Source organism: Salvelinus alpinus, chromosome 28, assembly GCF_045679555.1.
Source record: "Salvelinus alpinus chromosome 28, SLU_Salpinus.1, whole genome shotgun sequence".
NCBI lineage: Eukaryota > Metazoa > Chordata > Actinopteri > Salmoniformes > Salmonidae > Salvelinus > Salvelinus alpinus.
In genome coordinates, this window is record NC_092113.1 from 5,296,671 (window position 1) to 5,316,311 (window position 19,641).

General features: G+C 40.8%; 1 protein-coding gene across 1 annotated transcript in view; it reads right to left on the reverse strand.

The window, feature by feature from the left end:
* Nucleotides 1–3,126: 3,126 nt before the first annotated feature.
* LOC139556988 (semaphorin-3F-like) overlaps nucleotides 3,127–19,641 on the reverse strand; it is a 106,804-nt gene continuing 90,289 nt past the window's right edge. The window contains exons 14-19 of the mRNA XM_071371224.1: nucleotides 17,411–17,499; nucleotides 17,233–17,274; nucleotides 16,969–17,126; nucleotides 8,601–8,668; nucleotides 8,217–8,347; nucleotides 3,127–8,099 (exon numbers count right to left, since the gene is read on the reverse strand). Coding sequence (XP_071227325.1) covers nucleotides 7,689–8,099; nucleotides 8,217–8,347; nucleotides 8,601–8,668; nucleotides 16,969–17,126; nucleotides 17,233–17,274; nucleotides 17,411–17,499 — 899 coding nt within the window. The 3' untranslated portion in view covers nucleotides 3,127–7,688. The remainder of the gene's footprint in view (nucleotides 8,100–8,216; nucleotides 8,348–8,600; nucleotides 8,669–16,968; nucleotides 17,127–17,232; nucleotides 17,275–17,410; nucleotides 17,500–19,641) is intronic.

A 19,641-nucleotide genomic window follows, 5' to 3' on the forward strand; every position in this document is an offset into this window, starting at 1 on the left:
AGAAAGTATTCACGCCCCTTGACTTTTTTCACATTTTGTTGTGTTACAACCTGAATTTAAAATTGATTAAATAAAACATTGTTGTGACTGGCCTCCACACAATACCCCATAATCTCAAAGTGGAATTATATTTTTTTGAATTTTTACAAATTAATAAAAAATGAAAAGCTGAAATGTCTTGAGTCAATAAATATTCAACCCCTTTATTAATGGCAAGCCTAAATAAGTTCAGGAGTAAATATTTGCTTAACCAGTCACATAATAAGTTGCATGAACTCACTCTGTGTGCATTAATAGTGCTTAACATGATTTTTGAATGACTACCTTTTCTCTGTACCCTACACACAGTTATTAGTTCAAATCAAATTGTATTTGTCACATGCACCGAATACAACAGGTGTAGACCTTACAGTGAAATGCTTACTTACAAGCCCTTAACCAACAATTACATTTTAAGAAAAATACAACAAAAAAAAGAAATAAAAGTAACAAATAATTAAAGAGCAGCAGTAAAATAACAATAGCAGGGCTATATACAGGGGGTACCTGTCAATGTCAATGTACCTGTCAATGTGCTGGGGCACCGGTTAGTCGAGGTAATTGAGGTAATATGTACATGTAGGTAGTTATTAAAGTGACTATGCATAGACAACAGAGAGTAGCAGCAGCGTAAAAAAACGGGCAGAGGGGGCAATGCAAATAGTCTGGGGTAGCTATTTGATTAGATATTCAGGAGACTTATGGCTTGGGGGTAGAAGCTGTTTCGAAGCATCTTGGACCTAGACATGGCGCTCCGGTACCGCCTGCCGTGCGGTAGCAGAGAGAACAGTCTATGACTAGAGTGGCTGGAGTCTTTGACAATTTTAGGGCCTTCCTCTGACAACGCCTGGTATAGAGGTCCTGGATGGCAGGAAGCTTGGCCCTGGTGATGTACTGGGCCGTACGCACTACCCTCTGTAGTGCCTTACGGTCGGAGGCCGAGCAGTTGCCATACCAGGCAGTGATGCAACCCGTCAGGATGCTCTCGATGCTCTCAGCTGTAGAACCTTTTTGAGGATTTGAAGACCCATGCCGAATCTTTTCAGTCTCCTGAGGGGGAATAGGTTTTGTCGTGCCCTCTTCACGACTGTCTTGGTGTGCTTGGACCATGTTAGTTTGTTGGTGATATGGATGCCAAGGAACTTGAAGCTCTCAACCTGCTCCACTACAGCCCCGTCGATGAGAATGGGGGCGTGCTTTGTTCTCCTTTTCCTGTAGTCCACAATCATCTTCTTTCTCTTGTGGTGTACTCCTCAATGCCATCCTGGAACATATTCCAGTCTGTGCTAGCAAAACAGTCCTGTAGCTTAGCATTTGCTTCATCTGACCACTTTTTTATTGACCGAGTCACTGGTGCTTCCTGCTTTAATTGTTGCTTGTCAGCAGGAATCAGGATAGAATTATGGTCAGATTTGCCAAATGGGGGGCGAGGGAGAGCTTTGTACACATCTCTGTGTGTGGAGTAAAGGTGGTCTAGAGTTTTTTCCCCCTCTGGTTGCACATTTAACATGCTGATAGAAATGACGTAAAACGGATTTAAGTTTCCCTGCATTACAGTCCCTGGCCACTAGGAGCGCCACCTCTGGATTAGCGTTTTCCTGTTTGCTTATGGCGGCATACAGCTCATTGAGTGCAGTCTTAGTGCCAGCATCGGTCTGTGGTGGTATGTAGACAGCTATGAAAAATACAGACAAAATCTCTCTAGTTAGATAGTGTGGTCTACAGCTTATCATGAGATACTCTACCTCAGGTGAGCAAAACCTTGAGACTTCCTTAGATATCGTGCACCAGCTGTTGTTTACAAATATACATAGATCGCCACCCCGTCTTACCAGAGGCTGCGGTTCTATCCTGTCGATACAGTGTATAACCTGCCAGCTGTATGTTATTCATGTAGTCGTTCAGCCACGACTCGCTGAAACATAAGATATTACAGTTTTTAATGTCCTGTTGGTAGGATATATGTGCTTTAAGTTCGTCCAATTTATTATCCAGTGATTGTACATTGGCCAATAGTACAGATAGCAAAGGCAGATTAGCCACTCGTCGCCTGATCCTCACAAGGCACCCCGATCTCCTTTCGAGAAATCTCTGTCTTTTTCTCCTGCGAATGACGGGGATGAGGGCCTGTTCGGGTGTCTGGAGTAAATCCCTCTCGTCCGAGTAATTAAAGGAAAATTCTTCATCCAATTCAAGGTGAGTAATCGCTGTTCTGATGTCCAAAAGCTCTTTTCGGTCATAAGAGATGGTAGCAGCAACATTATGTACAAAAATAAGTTAAAAACAATGCAAAAAAACTAACAAAATAGCATGGATGGATGGTGTATCAAAACACCCAGTCACTACAAAGATACAGTTGTCCTTCCTAACTCAGTTGCCAGAGAGGAAGGAAACCGCTCAGGGATTTCACTATGAGGCCAATTGTGACTTTAAAACAGTTAAGAGTTTAATGGCTGTGATAGGAGAACACTGAGGATGGATCAACAACATTGTAGTTACTCCACAATACTAACCTAATTGACAGAGTGAAAAGGACGCCTGTACAGAATAAAAAATATTCCAAAACATGCATCCTGTTTTGCAACAAGGCATTAAAGTAATAGTGCAAACAATTTGGCAAAGCAATACACTTTTTGTCTTGAATACAAAGTGTTATGTATGTTTGGGAAAAATCCAATACAGCTGATTACTGAGTACCACTCTCCTTATTTTCAAGTATAGTGGTGGTTGCATAATGTTAATGGTATACTTGTAATCGTTATGGACTGGGGAGTTTTTCAGGATAAAAAAGAAATGGAACAGAACTAAGCACAGGCAAAATCTTTGAGGGAAACTTGGTTAAGTCTGCTTTCACCAGACACTGGGAGATGAATTCACCTTTTATCAGGACAATAACATAAAACAGAAGGCCAAATCTACAATGGAGTTGCTTACCAAGACAGTGAATGTTCCTAAGGGACATACAGTTTTGACTTAAATCTACTTTAAAATCTATGGCAAGACCTGAAAATGGTTGTCTATGTAACGGTTTTCCTCCTCCTCTTCATCCGAAGAGGAGGAGCAGGGATTGAACCAAAATGCAGCGGGTTGTGATGACATATTGATTTATTAAATAAACAAAACAGACAAAGACGAAAACAAACTATACTTGATATAACTAACAAAATAACAAAACGATGTAGACAGACCTGAACAAACGAACTTACAAATACACGAAGCACGCTGACACAGGAACAGACTACATAAACGCACGAACAAACCGAAACATTCCCGTATGGTGTAACATCGACACAGACACAGGAGACAACCACCCACAACGAACACTGTGAAACAACCTACCTAAATATGACTCTCAATTAGAGGAAACGCCAAACACCTGCCTCTAATTGAGAGCCATACCAGGCAACCCTAAACCAACATAGAAACAGAAAACATAGAATGCCCACCCAAACTCACGTCCTGACCAACTAACACATAAAACAAACTAACAGAAATAGGTCAGGAACGTGACAGTCTAGCAATGATCAAAAACCAATGTTACAGAGCTTGAAGAATTTTGAAAAGAACAATGGGCAAATGTTGCACAATCCAGGTGTGAAAAGCTCTTAAAGACTTACCCAGAAAGACTCACAGCTGTAATCGCTGCCAAAGGTGCTTCCACAATGAATTGACTCAAGGGTGTGAATACTTAAGTAAATTAGATATTTCTGTATTTCATTTTCAATAAATGTGCAAACAATTAAAACATGTCACCTTGTCATTATGGGGTATTGTGTGGAGATGGGTGAGAAAATATACAGTTGAAGTCGGAAGTTTACATACACTTTAGCCAAATACATTTAAACTCAGTTTTTCACAATTCCTGACAGTTAATCAGAGTAAAAATTCCCTGTCTTAGGTCAGTTAGGATCACCACTTTATTTTAAGAATGTGAAATGTCAGAATAATAGCAGAGAGAATGATTTATTTCAGCTTTTATTTCTTTCATCACATTCCCAGTGGGTCAGAAGTTTACATACACTCAATTAGTATTTGGTAGCATTGCCTTTAAATTGTTTAACTTGGGTCAAACATTTCGTGTAGCTTTCCACAAGCTTCCCACAATAAGTTGGGTGAATTTTGGCCCATTCCTCCTGACAGAGCTGGTGTAACGGAGTCAGGTTTCTAGACCTCCTTGCTCGCACAAGCTTTTTCAGTTCTGCCCACAATATTTCTATAGGATTGAGGTCAGGGCTTTGTGATGGCCACTCCAATACCTTGACTTTGTTGTCCTTAAGCCATTTTGCCACAACTTTGGAAGTATGCTTGGGGTCATTGTCCATTTGGAAGACCCATTTGCGACCAAGCTTTAACTTCCTGACTGATGTCTTGAGATGTTGCTTCAATATATCCACATAATTTTCCTCCCTCACGATGCCATCTATTTTGTGAAGTGCACCAGTCCCTCCTGCAGCAAAGCACCCTCACAACATGATGCTGCCACCCCCGTGCTTCACAGTTGGGATGGTGCTCTTTGGCTTGCAAGCATCCCCCTTTTCCCCCCAAACATAACGATGGTCATTATGGCCAAACAGTTCTATTTTTGTTTTATCAGACCAGAGGACGTCTCTAAAAAGTACGATCTTTATCCCCATGTGCAGTTGCAAACCGTAGTCTGACTTTTTTAATGGAGGTTTTAGAGCAGTGGCTTCTTCCTTGCTGAGCGGCCTGTCAGGTTATGTCGATATAGGACTCGTTTTAATGTGGATATAGATACTTTTGTACCTAATTCCTCCAGCATCTTCACAAGGTCCTTTGCTGTTGTTCTGGGATTGATTTGCACTTTTCGGACCGAAGTACGTTCATCTCTAGGAGACAGAACGCGTCTCCTTCCTGAGCGGTATGACGGCTGCGTGGTCCCATGGTGTTTATACTTGCGTACTATTGTTTGTACAGATGAACGTGGTACCTTCAGGCGTTTGGAAATTGCTCCCAAGGATGAACCAGACTTGTAGAGGTCTACAATTTTTTTGATTTTCCCATGATGTCAAGCAAAGAGGCACTGAGTTTGAAGTTAGGCCTTGAAATACATCCACAGGAAAACCTCCAATTGACTCAAATGATGTCAATTAGCCTATCAGAAGCTTCTAAAACCATGACATCATTTTCTGGAATTTTCCAAGCTGTTTAAAGGCACAGTCAATTAAGTGTATGACCCACTGGAATTGTGATACAGTGAATTATAAGTGAAATAATCTGTCTGTAAACAATTGTTGGAAAAATTACTTATGTCATGCACAAATTAGATGTCCTAACCGACTTGCCAAAACTATAATTTGTTAACAAGAAATTTGTGGAGTGGTTGAAAAATATGGAATAAGGCGTATGAAAACCTTTTGAAGGAACTGCATATCTCTTGATCTGTTTGACTCAGAGTCATGGAATTTGGCACATATGCTCAGGGACGTAAGTATAGCTAACCTGTAGAGTGGTTCTGTTTGGCCGCATGGTGGCGCTGTTGGGCCATAGCTTGACCCCCACCATGGCTGCTTGCAGCTATATTTTTTTTTACTCATGTCACTCGTGGCGTCATGAATCAGCTCACATAAACATTTTTACCTGCTCTAGAAGGAATATGGTATCGAGTGTTACTTTGTTTTGTTTGAGTGATTTTTGTTTTGGTACATATTATATTCCAGAAACGAGAGGTAGACATTTCTGGATTCAAACTCTATAGCTAAGAAAAGGCAAAGAAGCCACGTGAAGCCACAAACAATGTGAATATAGTGCAAAATATGTTAAATAGAACACATTTTCATTCAAATAAGAGTATTCTTTGGCTTCAGAGTTGAGTAATCTGTTAGAGCGTTCCTGTCCATAACAATTTATTAATTCAAATCTTTCTACTTTTAGTTTCCAAAAAGGTCTACCTCTTTTTCCTCAAATCCTCTTTCTGTTAATACTGGTCCTGTAAATCACATGATAATAATAATATCCCCTTCCCCATCCCAGCCCTCACACCCCCACCACCAAAGTGCAGAACAGGAATATCTAGTCTCAAAATAAATATGTTTCATGGCGTGGGTGAGAGTGCAGTGGATTCATGAAAAGTCCAAACCTAACATAGATCTCTGTGAGATCTAAAAGTCCATATGAATGCACTGGTCACACGTAGTACATGGCATAAGGTCGAAAGATGACCACAGCTTATGAATCAGGCAAAAGGAGCTCTAAGCAACATGGTTGATAGAGCCAGGTGAGTGCTAGTGAGTATAATAATCATGTCATACAGTGTGGCCATGTCATATAGTCAAACTTCAAAGAGCCTTCCAGTCCAGTTTCTGTTGTTGGATCAGGTTCATATCAGGGGTCAGGCTGTGTAAAAGTAATGTAGCTCCCATAGAAGAGATCATATGTATTGTCATTTAGAAGCAATACAATAGCAAACTCCTGTACTGTCTCCATTTCTTTTCTCACTGCAATAATCAACAGCTAATGAATCTCTTTTTCTGAATGAATCGTTCCAAACCAAACTTGCTCTATTTACATGTACATTTTTTAATCCCTCTATAGTCTTGGCTGGAGAATGGAACAGCGTTTGGTCCAAAATATTGTCTCTGCCTAACACACTGTTGAAGTGCTGAGCAGAAAGAAGCACAAGGTCGGAGACTTGGATAGCTTTTTAGCTGACGCTAATGGTTTTGTATCCAGTAATTGTTGTATTGGGAAAATATATATGCATAAACCCAAAGAGTCCAACAAATAAAAAGAAGTAGAGACTCATTTGGTCAGTTTCTTCCTGCTAACAAATACGTTTGGTCAAATTAAGCAGGAGTTTCTGATTATCCACATTTTCTGTGACACGTCATTTTAAAAACACAATCGAAACAATGTAAATTTGCTAAAATTGATCACCTCATTGTTATATCAGAATCTTAAAAAATGGCGGATGAAAAACTGAGCCGTATTCTTTCTGATTTGACATTGGCAGGATTCTACTGTTAAAATATTTCGAATGGAAACACAATACACATAATAATACAAAAATTGCCCATGTTTCATCAATTAGTTAAAATGAATGTTTGAAACACAGATTTTTGAAAATGTTGGATTCAGGGGAACATATGGATTGTAAAAGTATGGTTTTACAATGATTCATATGATAGGGTCTCCCTATCGCCTAACTACCATGGTACTGGCTAGACAACTCTTGTGTACACTAACAATCCTCTGCAGTTTCTAAAACTGCTTATACTGAGTGAGACATACTATAACATAAGTAGCAATCCAATTGATAATACCCAGGCTTATAGGATCAGGGATTACATTCAGGATACTAGTTACTAATTTGGACTGAATAGGGCAGTTCATTTGCTAAATAATGGGAAGATTTTTAGGCCCAAACCCTCTGTGCGTGTAACTCCAATTGGACCTCAAATCTCATTGACATCAATAGATGATTTACAAGAAAGCACATAGCTATGTGCACGGATCTAAAGTCAGAATTGGGCCCATGGAGACTAACCCTGAATGGGAATGGGAGGAACAATACACATAACAACAACATCACAACATGAGTGAGTGACTCTGCACGTTACCAGTGTGGAGGGCCACTGTGACCCTCCAGGACCTGGCCCGTGCACCAGTGAAGGAGAGGGGAGAGAAGGGGTCTAGGAGGGGATAGGGCCCCCTGGGGCTGGCTCTGGCTGGCTCTTGACATGCCTCCTGTTGGTGCGTTTTGTGGGAAGGTTGGAGTTGAATTGCTGCCAGTAGGACTGACAGTACTGGTTGATGAGGCGGATCTCAGGCTGGGAGGAGAACTGCGGTGGCAGAGTTTGAGGCGGGGGCGGTGGGTGGTGGGGGTGCCGGTGGTGATGGGGGTTCTGGTCCTCCGGTGGGGCATCCAGGGAGGTGAGGGCCTCCACTATCTCCCGGTCCAGGATGCGGAGGGCCACGCGGACCACCGTGTGCTTGAAGTTGTTCTCAGTGGCCAGGCAGTGGTACAGCCCCCTGTCAGCGTGGCTCAGAGACTTGAGCAAGATGCCATGAGCTGTCTTCAGCACCTCTCCGTCTCGGCTCAGCTGGGGGAAGGGGAGAGAAGGGATAAGGAACATCAGCGTGGGCGAAAAGGAGAAGACAACATTATCTACAGCCATCATACAAAAGTTAAATAAACGGTCCGTTAGGCCTTGTCTTACCACTTTCCTCCTGCCGTCTGGTTTCTGGTAGAGCCATTTGACTGTCGCTTGTGGAGATCTAGGTTGGCACTCCAGGAACGTACTGCTCCCCTTCACCCCAAACTGCACCGTTTCACTGAGACGCTTCTCCACTGAAGGAGACAGAATCAGAGAAATAAAGTGAAGTATAGATTACGGCATCATCTGAATAAAAGGCCTTTTGACTCCATTTGACCCATTAACAGTGGTTAACTCCTTCGTGAGATTGTGTTGCGAGACCATTGTATGCAGAAAATAATTAAACTCCTTTTACAAAAATCTATTCGCCAGACCAGGCTTTCAGATACACACTCTATATAAGATGTAAGGGAGATATTGTTCAGTGCTTTGGCCGGAATCACGTACCTTTTGCATTGAACCCTCTGCACTGCCGCAAGGGGTTTCCATGCTTAATATCCTGTCTTCTGCTTCGCCTGTGAACAAGTATAGGAACAGTGAATTACCCTCTATACATTATCACAACTTTGACTTATGCCTGAAACCCGGTAAGCAGTTTGGATGGAATTACTTCAGCTAAACTAATGTCATGACTGTCCTGTGAGGATCCAAATAGGTCAGATCAGCTTGGCAATAAATAACTTCAGCCAGATCCCCTCTCACCCACAGAGGGGGGAGATGGGAGCTGGTGGGAGGTTGACAGTTCACACCCTGTTGTAAATCAAGGATTAGAATATTCAGTTATCTCCCTCTCTAAATTCACACAGGAATGTGCCTTTGTTTCACAGACATTTTCTAGCCGAAACTCTTAACACATTGTAAAGTGAATACTGGAACAACATTTCTAACATAGAACTTGGGGAATGGTCAAAGGCCATCTAAAGAATAATAATGTCATTTTGGTTGTTATTTTGTGATGTCATTAAAAATTCTATAAAGGAAATACTGTAACATGAAAAGTATATACACAACATGTACAAAGCTTCCATCCTCTACATTGTGTATGAAAAATTATTCGTGTTTTTGTTAAGAGAGGGATGTGATCTTAGAAACTATAAGAGGAAATTGTTCCTATAACTTTGATAAGTAAGTAGTCACCACCCCCTTGAGTGAGGTCAGAGAGCATGTCAGCCTCACGAACCGCCTCTTTTGAAGAACTGTATAGAATGATGGGTTAAGTATTGACATATCAGACCAGGCATGCATGTACAGTTGAAGTCGTAAGTTTACATACAGCTTAGCTAAATACATTTATACTTAGTTTTTCACAATTTTTGAAATTTAATCAGAGTAAAAATTCTCTGTCTTAGGTCAGTTAGGATCACCACTATATTTTAAGAAATTTTGAAATGTCAGAATAATAGTAGCGAGAATGATTTCTTTCTTTCATCACATTCCCAGTAGGTCAGAAGTTTACATACACTGAATGAGTATTTGGTAGCATTGCCTTTAAATTGTTTAACTTGGGTCAAACATTTTGGGTAGCCTTCCACACGCTTCCCACAATAAGTTGGGTGAATTTTGGCCCATTCCTCCTGACAGAGCTGGTGTAACTGAGTCAGGTTTGTAGGCCTCCTTACTCGCACACACGTTTTCAGTTCTGCCCACAAATTTTCTATAGGATTGAGGTCAGGGCTTTGTGATGGCCACTCCAATACCTTGACTTTGTTGTCCTTAAGCCATTTTGCCACAACTTTGGAAGTATGCTTGGAGTCATTGTCCATTTGGAAGACCCATTTGCGACCAAGCTTTAACTTCCTGACTGATGTCTTGAGATGTTGCTTCAATATATCCACATAATTTTCCTCATGATGCCATCTATTTTGTGAAGTCCCCCAGTCCCTCCTGCAACAAAGCACCCCCACAATATGATGCTGTCACCCCCGTGCTTCAAGGTTGGGATGTTGGGATGGTGTTCTTTGGCTTGCAAACCTCCCCCATTTTCCTCCAAACATAACGATGGTCGTTATGGCCAAACAGTCCTATTTTTGTTTCATCAGACCAGAGGACATATGCAGTTGCAAACCGTAGTCTGGCTTTTTTATGGCGGTTTTGGAGCAGTGGCTTCTTCCTTGCGGAAGAACCAAAGTATGTTAATCTCTAGGAGACAGAATGCGTCTTCTTCCTGAGCGGTATGACGGCTGCGTGGTCCCATGGTGTTTATACTTGCGTACTATTGTTTGTACAGATGAACGTGGTACCTTCAGGCGTTTGGAAATTGCTCCCAAGGATGAACCAGACTTGAGGTCTTGACTGATTTCTTTTGATTTTCCAATGAGCAAAGAGGCACTGAGTTTGAAGGTAGGCCTTGAAATACATCCACAGGTACACCTCCAATTGACTCAAATGATGTCAATTAGCCTACCAGAAGCTTCTAAAGCCATGAAACCATTTTCAGGAATTTTCAAAGCTGTTTAAAGGCACAGTGAACTTAGTGTATGTAAACTTCTGACCCACTGGAATTGTGATACAGTGAATTAAAAGTGAAATAATCTGTCTGTAAAAATTATTGGGAAAAGTACTTGTCATGCACAAAGTTGATATCCTAGCCGACTTCCCAAAACAATAGTTTTTAACAAGAAATTTGTGGAGTGGTTGAAAAACGAGTTTTAATCACTCCAAACTAAGTGTATGTAAACTTCCGACTTCAACTGTAGCTGCAGCTCACGTCCAAAGTGGTTCGAACTCAATCTCAACACGAGGTAGAGGCGATAACATCACCTCCCCAACAATCACTGGTATGGCTGATAAGCTGTCCTAAGTAAATTATCTAGAAAAGTGAATTTAAGTGGGACCATTATCCTACTCTTCTCAAATCACTGTAGAACGCTACTCTCATCACCCCAATGGGAACCATTGACATGGCTGGCTAGCCTATCTTCAGGAGCGAATGGAAGGGAAATCAACTCTGTAGTTCTGTTCAGGACTACACGACGAACCATGACATTTACATGTAAATACATTCATTTCTTTCTACAAAAGGGTGACGGTTCGTGTAAAGTATATGATTACTGTGAGAGCAGTTTCTAAATGTACCAAAGTATTATGTCTTTGTCCCTCTGCCCATCTCTTTTGTAACAAGCCGCCATATTGTGTCAGTCCGCTAGGGACCTTGTTGTATGTATTAAGTGTGTATGTTTATCCTGAGTTATCATTTAGTTAGCTAGTAAATAAATAATAATTTGTGTAGTACTGAATCATAAGTAAGGCTGGGTTTTTTGAAGATGCAGGAGGTTACGACTGTTCAGAATGATGATATGATACGAGGTTATGATTAATGAGTTAACTGTTTATGAATGTAATAGGTAAAAACCTTTAGAGTTGTCGTGTCTTTGGCATCATTAAATGAAGACTTTTAGTTATCAAAGATTCTCTGTAATTAGTATTACGCGATTAAACTGATTAATCATGTAACTGTAATTAACTAGGAAGTCGGGGCACCAAGGAAAATATTCAGATTACAAAGTTAGAATTTCCTAATATAACCTTTCAGATATTTTCATATCTGATCAATAGTCTTCTGATTAATTAATTATTTACTTTACCTCACGTTAGTCTCATTCCAAACATCGTAAATTGTTGGTTATCTGCACGAACCCAGTCTTCACTATGAGTCATCCATACATCAATTGTCTTAAATCATTTATTTATTACTAACTAAGTAATTCACAGAAATGCATAAACAAACAAACAATGTAAATATGGTTACAAGAAATGATAGGAGAATGTGCCCTAGTGGGCTAAACCGGCATGGCGGCTTGTTAGACAAAAGGGGGAGTGGGGGTCGACTGAGAAGACAACCCACAGTTGATAATTATAACAATTGAAATGCTAATCTTATGCACATGAACGCTCACTCATTCGGGAACAATTGCAATCAATATATATATTTACGCTCAGTGTGTCGTCTTGATCGCTGTTGAAAAGTTAGTTTATTTTGTAGAATTGTCCGTCTCTCTCTCTCTGTCTGTTAGAGGGGATAGTTCAGAGTGACATTCATTCATATTGTTGTAGAATGGTTGTTTCTGGCGGTTGTCGTTCTTCGCGTTCAATGATACCGAATTCCTAGCTGCAGACTAGTAATTAATATCAAAGACTTGTTCTCATTCTGTTGGTATCAATAGTCTAAGAGTTTAACCACGTGGTATGGTTCAAAGATTCAGCAATGGTCTGCAACCTTTGTCCTCCGTGATTGAGAGAAACATGGTCTATTTGAGGAATTCTCAAGATTGAGGTGTTATTCGGAATTGCAGAAAAGGGGCTGTCCCAGGATGCCTGACCTTAACTGGGTTCATGGGCGGTCCTCAACTCAAAAGGGAATTGGAGTTTCCTTCATTTAACAGTCCAAAATACACAATTTTACAAACAGTATCATACTCACTCATTCATCTTATACAACAATTAAATGTAAACCTCATATCTGAGGCTATTATATAAACACCGTTATGGTAATGTGGCCGCACCGTCTCCCATGAGCTTCCCCAAGTTGTAACAAACGGACCAGTTCGTAGCTGGATTCTTCACCGATCTTTTATACCTTCTCCGGAACGTAAACGTTGTTCGGACCTCAAGTTCTGTGAGGTGGAAGAAATTCCTTTGTTCTCTATGAAACTTCACTCTCTCTCAATACTGTGTGGCCATGAGGCAGGGTCTTCCCTAGGAATTTACGACCTCACTGACCACAGCAGCCTAGTTGTAGGGGGCAGAGAGAGGCAGGGAGAGGGGGATGGGGCTTGCTGTACCCAAAGAGGGCAACGTCATGACAGAGTTTAATTCGGAAGATGGTAACTCTAAAGAAATACTCTCGTGGTGTCCCAAATTCCTAATGAGTTAATTGTTACATGATTAATTTAAATCGGGTAACAATTAAACATAGTTGATTAGATAAATAACAGTAATCAGATTAATTAAAGTAAAGTCACAACACTAATAAAGAACATAAATACCTTCAGAAAGTACAGTGGGGAGAACAAGTATTTGATACACTGCCGATTTTGCAGATTTTCCTACTTAAAAAGCATGTAGAGGTCTGTAATTTTTATCATAGGTACACTTCAACTGTGAGAGACGGAATCTAAAACAAAAATCCAGAAAATCACATTGTATGATTTTTAAGTAATTAATTTGCATTTTATTGCATGACATAAGTATTTGATACATCAGAAAAGCAGAACTTAATATTTGGTACAGAATCCTTTGTTTGCAATTACAGAGATCATACGTTTCCTGTAGTTCTTGACCAGGTTTGCACACACTGCAGCAGGGATTTTGGCCCACTCCTCCATACAGACCTTCTCCAGATCCTTCAGGTTTCGGGGCTGTCGCTGGGCAATACGGACTTTCAGCTCCCTCCAAAGATTTTCTATTGGGTTCAGGTCTGGAGACTGGCTAGGCCACTCCAGGACCTTGAGATACTTCTTACGGAGCCACTCCTTAGTTGCCATGGCTGTGTGTTTCGGGTCGTTGTCATGCTGGAAGACCCAGCCACGACCCATCATCAATGCTCTTACTGAGGGAAGGAGGTTGTTGGCTAAGATCTCGCAATACATGGCCCCATCCATCCTCCCCTCAATACGGTGCAGTCGTCCTGTCCCCTTTGCAGAAAAGCATCCCCAAAGAATGATGTTTCCACCTCCATGCTTCACGGTTGGGATGGTGTTCTTGGGGTTGTACTCATCCTTCTTCTTCCTCCAAACACGGCGAGTGGAGTTTAGACCAAAAAGCTCTATTTTTGAATCATCAGACCACATGACCTTCTCCCATTCCTCCTCTGGATCATCCAGATGGTCATTGGCAAACTTCAGACGGGCCTGGACATGCGCCTGCTTGAGCAGGGGGACCTTGTGTGCGCTGCAGGATTTTGATCCATGACGGCGTAGTGTGTTACTAATGGTTTTCTTTGAGACTGTGGTCCCAGCTCTCTTCAGGTCATTGACCAGGTCCTGCCGTGTAGTTCTGGGCTGATCCCTCACCTTCCTCATGATCATTGATGCCCCACGAGGTGAGATCTTGCATGGAGCCCCAGACCGAGGGTGATTGACCATCATCTTGAACTTCTTCTATTTTCTTCTATTTTCTAATAATTGCGCCAACAGTTGTTGCCTTCTCACCAAGCTGCTTGCCTATTGTCCTGTAGCCCATCCCAGCCTTGTGCAGGTCTACAATTTTATCCCTGATGTCCTTACACAGCTCTCTGGTCTTGGCCATTGTGGAGAGGTTGGAGTCTGTTTGATTGAGTGTGTGGACAGGTGTCTTTTATACAGGTAACGAGTTCAAACAGGTGCAGTTAATACAGGTAATGAGTGGAGAACAGGAGGGCTTCTTAAAGAAAAACTAACAGGTCTGTGAGAGCCGGAATTCTTACTGGTTGGTAGGTGATCAAATACTTATGTCATGCAATAAAATGCAAATGAATTACTTAAAAATCATACAATGTGATTTTCTGGATTTTTGTTTTAGATTCCGTCTCTCACAGTTGAAGTGTACCTATGATAAAAATTACAGACCTCTACATGCTTTGTAAGTAGGAAAACCTGCAAAATCGGCAGTGTATCAAATACTTGTTCTCCCCACTGTAGGTACACCCATCTACACAGAATATCCCATAATCACTAAGTGAAAATATGTTTTTAGAAATGTATTGAAAATTAAATACAGAAATATCTAATTTACATACAGTACCAGTCAAAATTTTGGACACACCTACACATTCAAGGGTTTTTATTTATTTTGTACTATTTTCTACATTGTAGAATAATAGTGAAGACATCAAAACTATGAAATAATACATATGGAATCATGTAGTAATCAAAAACAAATAAAAATATATTTTATATTTGAGATTCTTCAAAGTAGCCACCCTTTGCACACTCTTGGCATTCTCTCAACCAGCTTCATGAGGTAGTCACCTGGAATGCATTTCAATTAATATCTTTCCTTCTTAATGCGTTTGAGCCAGTCAGTTGTGTTGTGACAAGGTAGGGGTGGTATACAGAAGATAGCCCTATTTGGTAAAAGACATAGCCCATATTATGGCAAGAACAGCTCAAATAAGCAAAGAGAAATTTCAGTCCATCATTACTTAGAGACATGAAGATCAGACAATGCGGAAAATGTGCATTTGCAAAAACCATCAAGCGATACGATGAAACTGGCTCTCATGAGGACCGCCACAGGAAAGGAAGACCCAGTTACCTCTGCTGCTGAGGATAAATTCATCAGAGTTAACTGCACCTCAGATTGCAGTCCAAATAAATGCTTCACAGAGTTCAAGTAAAAGACACATCTCAACATCAACTGTTCAGAGGAGACTGCGTGAATCAGGCCTTCATGGTCAAATTGCTGCAAAGAAACCACTACTAAAGGACACCAATAAGAAAAAGAGACTTGCTTTGGGCCAAGAAACACGAGCAATGGAAATTTGTCCTTTGGTCTGATGAGTCCAAATTTGAGATTTTTGGTTCCAACCCCCGTGTCTTTGGGAGATGCAGAGTAGGTGAACGGATTATCTCTGCATGTGTGGTTCCCACCGTGAAGCATGGAGGAGGAGGTGTGATGGTGTGGGGGTGCTTTGCTGATGACACTGTTAGTGATTTTTTTTTGAATTCAAGGCACACTTAACCAGCATGGCTACCACAGCATTCTGCAGTGATACGCCATCCCATCTGGTTTGTGCTTAGTGGGACTATCATTTGTTTTTCAACAGGACAATGACCCAAAACACACCTAACAGGCTGTGTAAGGGCTATTTGACCAAGAAGGAGAGTGATGGATTGCTGCATCAGATGACCTGGCCTCCACAATCACCCAACCTCAACCCAATTGAGATGGTTTGGGACGAGTTGGACAACTGTCTCTATAGGACTTCACTAATCTGGGCTTTATGGGAGAGCGGCCAAAAATAAGCAACTCTCGAGACAAAGGCACATGACAGCACGCCTGGAGTTTGCAAAAAGGCAAGTGAAAGACAGAGCATAAGACAAAAGATTCAGTGGTCTGATGAGACAACATTTTAACTTTTTGACCTGAATGCAAAGCGATATGTCTGGAGAAAACCCATCACCCATCTAATACCATTCCTACCGTGAAGCATGGTGGTGGCAGCATAATGCTATGGGGGATGCATTTCAGCAGCAGGGCCTGGGAGACTGGTAAGGATAGAGGGAACAATGAATGGAACCAAATAAAAGCTAATCCTTGATGAGAACCTGCTTCAGAGTGCAAACAACCTTAGACTGGGGCAAAGATTTACTATCCAACAGACCCCAAGCATACAGCCAAAGCAACCCTGGAATGGCTTCAGATCAAGGATGTGAAAGTGCTTGAGTTGCCCAGCCAAAGACCAGACTTGAATCCCATTGAAAATCTATAGAAAGACTTGAAGATTACTGTTCACCGCCGCTCCCCATCTAACTTAACAGAGCTTGAGAAAATCTGCAAGGACGAATGGGAGAAAATCCCCAAATCCAGATGTGCAAAGCTGATACAGATGACTCAAAGCTGTAATCACCGCCAAAGGTGCTTCTACAAAGTATTGACTCAGGGCTGTGAATACTTATGTAAATGAGATATTTCTGTATTTCATTTTCAATAAATTAGCAAAAATGTCTAAAAACATGTTGTTTTCACTGTGTGTAGACGGGTGAGAAAAAACATTATTTAATCAATTTTGAATTCAGGCCGTAACATAACAAAATGTGGAATAAGTCAAGGGGTATAAATACTTTCTGAAGGCACTCTATTATGTAACCCCCTCATTGGTGCTAAGGTGCCTCACCTCTTGGTGGAGGGGCTAAAGGCGGCGCATGTCTCCCCATCCCAGGCACAGTAAGGGTCTCTGGCCAGGCAGCAGTCTGAACAGGCCTTCCCATAGACGTTACACCTGTGCAGGGACAACTGGGTAAGCCCCCTCTCTGACGACACATACAGCTGTTGCTGTGGGTCAGAAGGGAAGAGGAAGGACAATCAGAGGCATACAAACAACAGCAACACAACAACAGCAGTAATCATAGATAAACAAGTGATAATTGATGAAACCTACCCTTTTTGATGATAACATCATAGTCTTAATAGGAGCTGGAGTCTGCAAAAAAGAACAACAAATAGGTGTTAGGAGAAGATAATACTGCAGAATGAAGCTTTTGGCTTGTCCCATCTCCCTTCTTGTATTAATTCATACTAGACAGTGATTTACATGAAATAGTAATGATTGTCATTACCCTGAACATTTCCACTTCCTCTAATGTGAGTTCTTCTGTTGTGCTAGTGTCTTTAGGAAGTACTATCACCTTTTGGACTGTCCCACGATCTACAAAAAGAGGGGAGAGCGGTTCATAGCGTACATAGTACCACAGATAGCCTAAATATCCTAGAAACATATTCAGAGAAGGTATGTGTGAAATGTAAAAATATAAAAAATCTAACACTTTTTTTTCATCGTATAAACGTTAAATAAAATATCATAAAATGGCGTAAATTCATAATCTAGATATGGTTCTGCGTGTGACCGTTAGGGGGCAATGCATTTCAATCTACAGCAGCCCTGGCTACATACAGGTCGTCACTAGTTATCACAGCCACAAAGTCCGCCTATTTCTACATTTCTCTTCTTAAAATGTTTTTTTTAACCCTAACCACACTGCTAACCCGAACCTTAAATTAAGACCAAAAACATTTTTATTTTAAGATATAGTCAAGATATAGTCAATTTTTACTTTGTGGCAGTGGTTACTACTAGAAACCCAACCAGACAGCGTTCACTTTACTGCCGTCCCCCACCCACTCAGCAACGATGGTATTAATGCCATTTTAGGTTCTCCGTTGTCAGTACGTACTTCATGTCCCACTTTTCATCAATGTGATGGCTCGTTGCAGTGATGTATGAGAGCGTGTTCATAAATGTCCTACAAGAGCGTGTTCATAAATGTCCAACAATCTGTTGTTAACGCCACGTATGCTGTTTGAGAGCTCTCCATCAGGGCCATCACGGTTCTTCGACATGGCATCTTGTAGTCTGGTTCTAGATATGCCATTAGGGTATTGAAGCCGACATCCTCTACCATTGACAATGGCTGGACATCAACAGCAATCATTTCTCTAATCAGCGATGTGATTTCCTTACTCCGTCCATTATCACACTCTTTCAGCAATGCACCTGTACTGCTGCTGTAGCCCAATTCCACCTGGCTAAGTTTGTATTTCATCACCTTCTCCTTTAACTTCTCAAAGTATTGCCATACAGGACTTCGCCGCTTTCGCTTCCTCTCCATTTTTCCAATTGTTAACGAAGATGACGTGTGGAACACTTTATTTATATCCATGGCAAATCATTTGAAAGACGCGTATCTTCTCCTACTTACAGCATTATTGCGGTACGTATTTATAAAATATATATATTTGAGCCTTTTAGATGAGGACCGGGACCTGTTAAACGTAGCTTTGTGATAGTACACAGATTTTTATTTTGTACAATTTATTTTACAAAATTTACGGTTAGGGATTTTTTTCTAAAGGTTAATGATCCCAAATGTGTTTGTCTTTTTCAATTTACAGTTACCTTCTCTTGTTTTTCAATCAACAAACAAAACACATTCCACATTCACAGATGTGGCAGACATAAATAATAAAATTAAATATAAAACAAAACAAACCGATTTGCAGCAGCACTATCTGTGATCATCTTAGCTATTTCCAGTTTTAGCTGAGACAAGGAGCAAATAATGAGTTTTTACAGCACCTTACACAACATGTATATACACTAATTTCCCTAATCACCCCATTGACTCTGTCCAATTTGAAATATAGTTGAGTAGAGGAGACCAGAGTCTATCAAACCTGGGATCACTTGCGGAGGTCATAAGTAGGGTTGCACATTTTGGGGAATATTTAGAGGTGGAAACCTTCCGTCTGAATTAACGGGAATATATGGGAATTAACAGAAGTATATGCAAATTAAATATGAATACCATTTAAATGTAGATGTTTTTTGCATTGGATATATTTACCATATATGGAGACATAATTGCAAATGATTAAATCCTTCCAATAGAAATGTAAAAAACAATTTAGTTAAGAATTCAACTTTAATTAAATGAGTTTACTTTTCACATGGGAAGATTTTACTGAACAACAAAAGAAAGGGAATATTGAATGATCCCCAATGATCCATCGCATCTCTCAAAAACGTTTTCAACATACATCTGTAAAATGATAGTCTAGAAACTAAAGCTTTGGTTGTCTTCCTCTCAGGCTTCCATGTTTTCTCCCTGGACCTTCCCAATGTCCACCTCTTGAACATCAGACTCTGAGGCCTCATCTTCACTGTCACTTTCCAACCTTGTTGATTGATGGCTCGCTGTCATGCTCAAAAAGCAAAAGATTTGCCCAGATGGCCACCAATTTTTCAACCCTTTTATTGGTCAGCCTGTTGCGTGTTTGGTGTGTGTGTTCC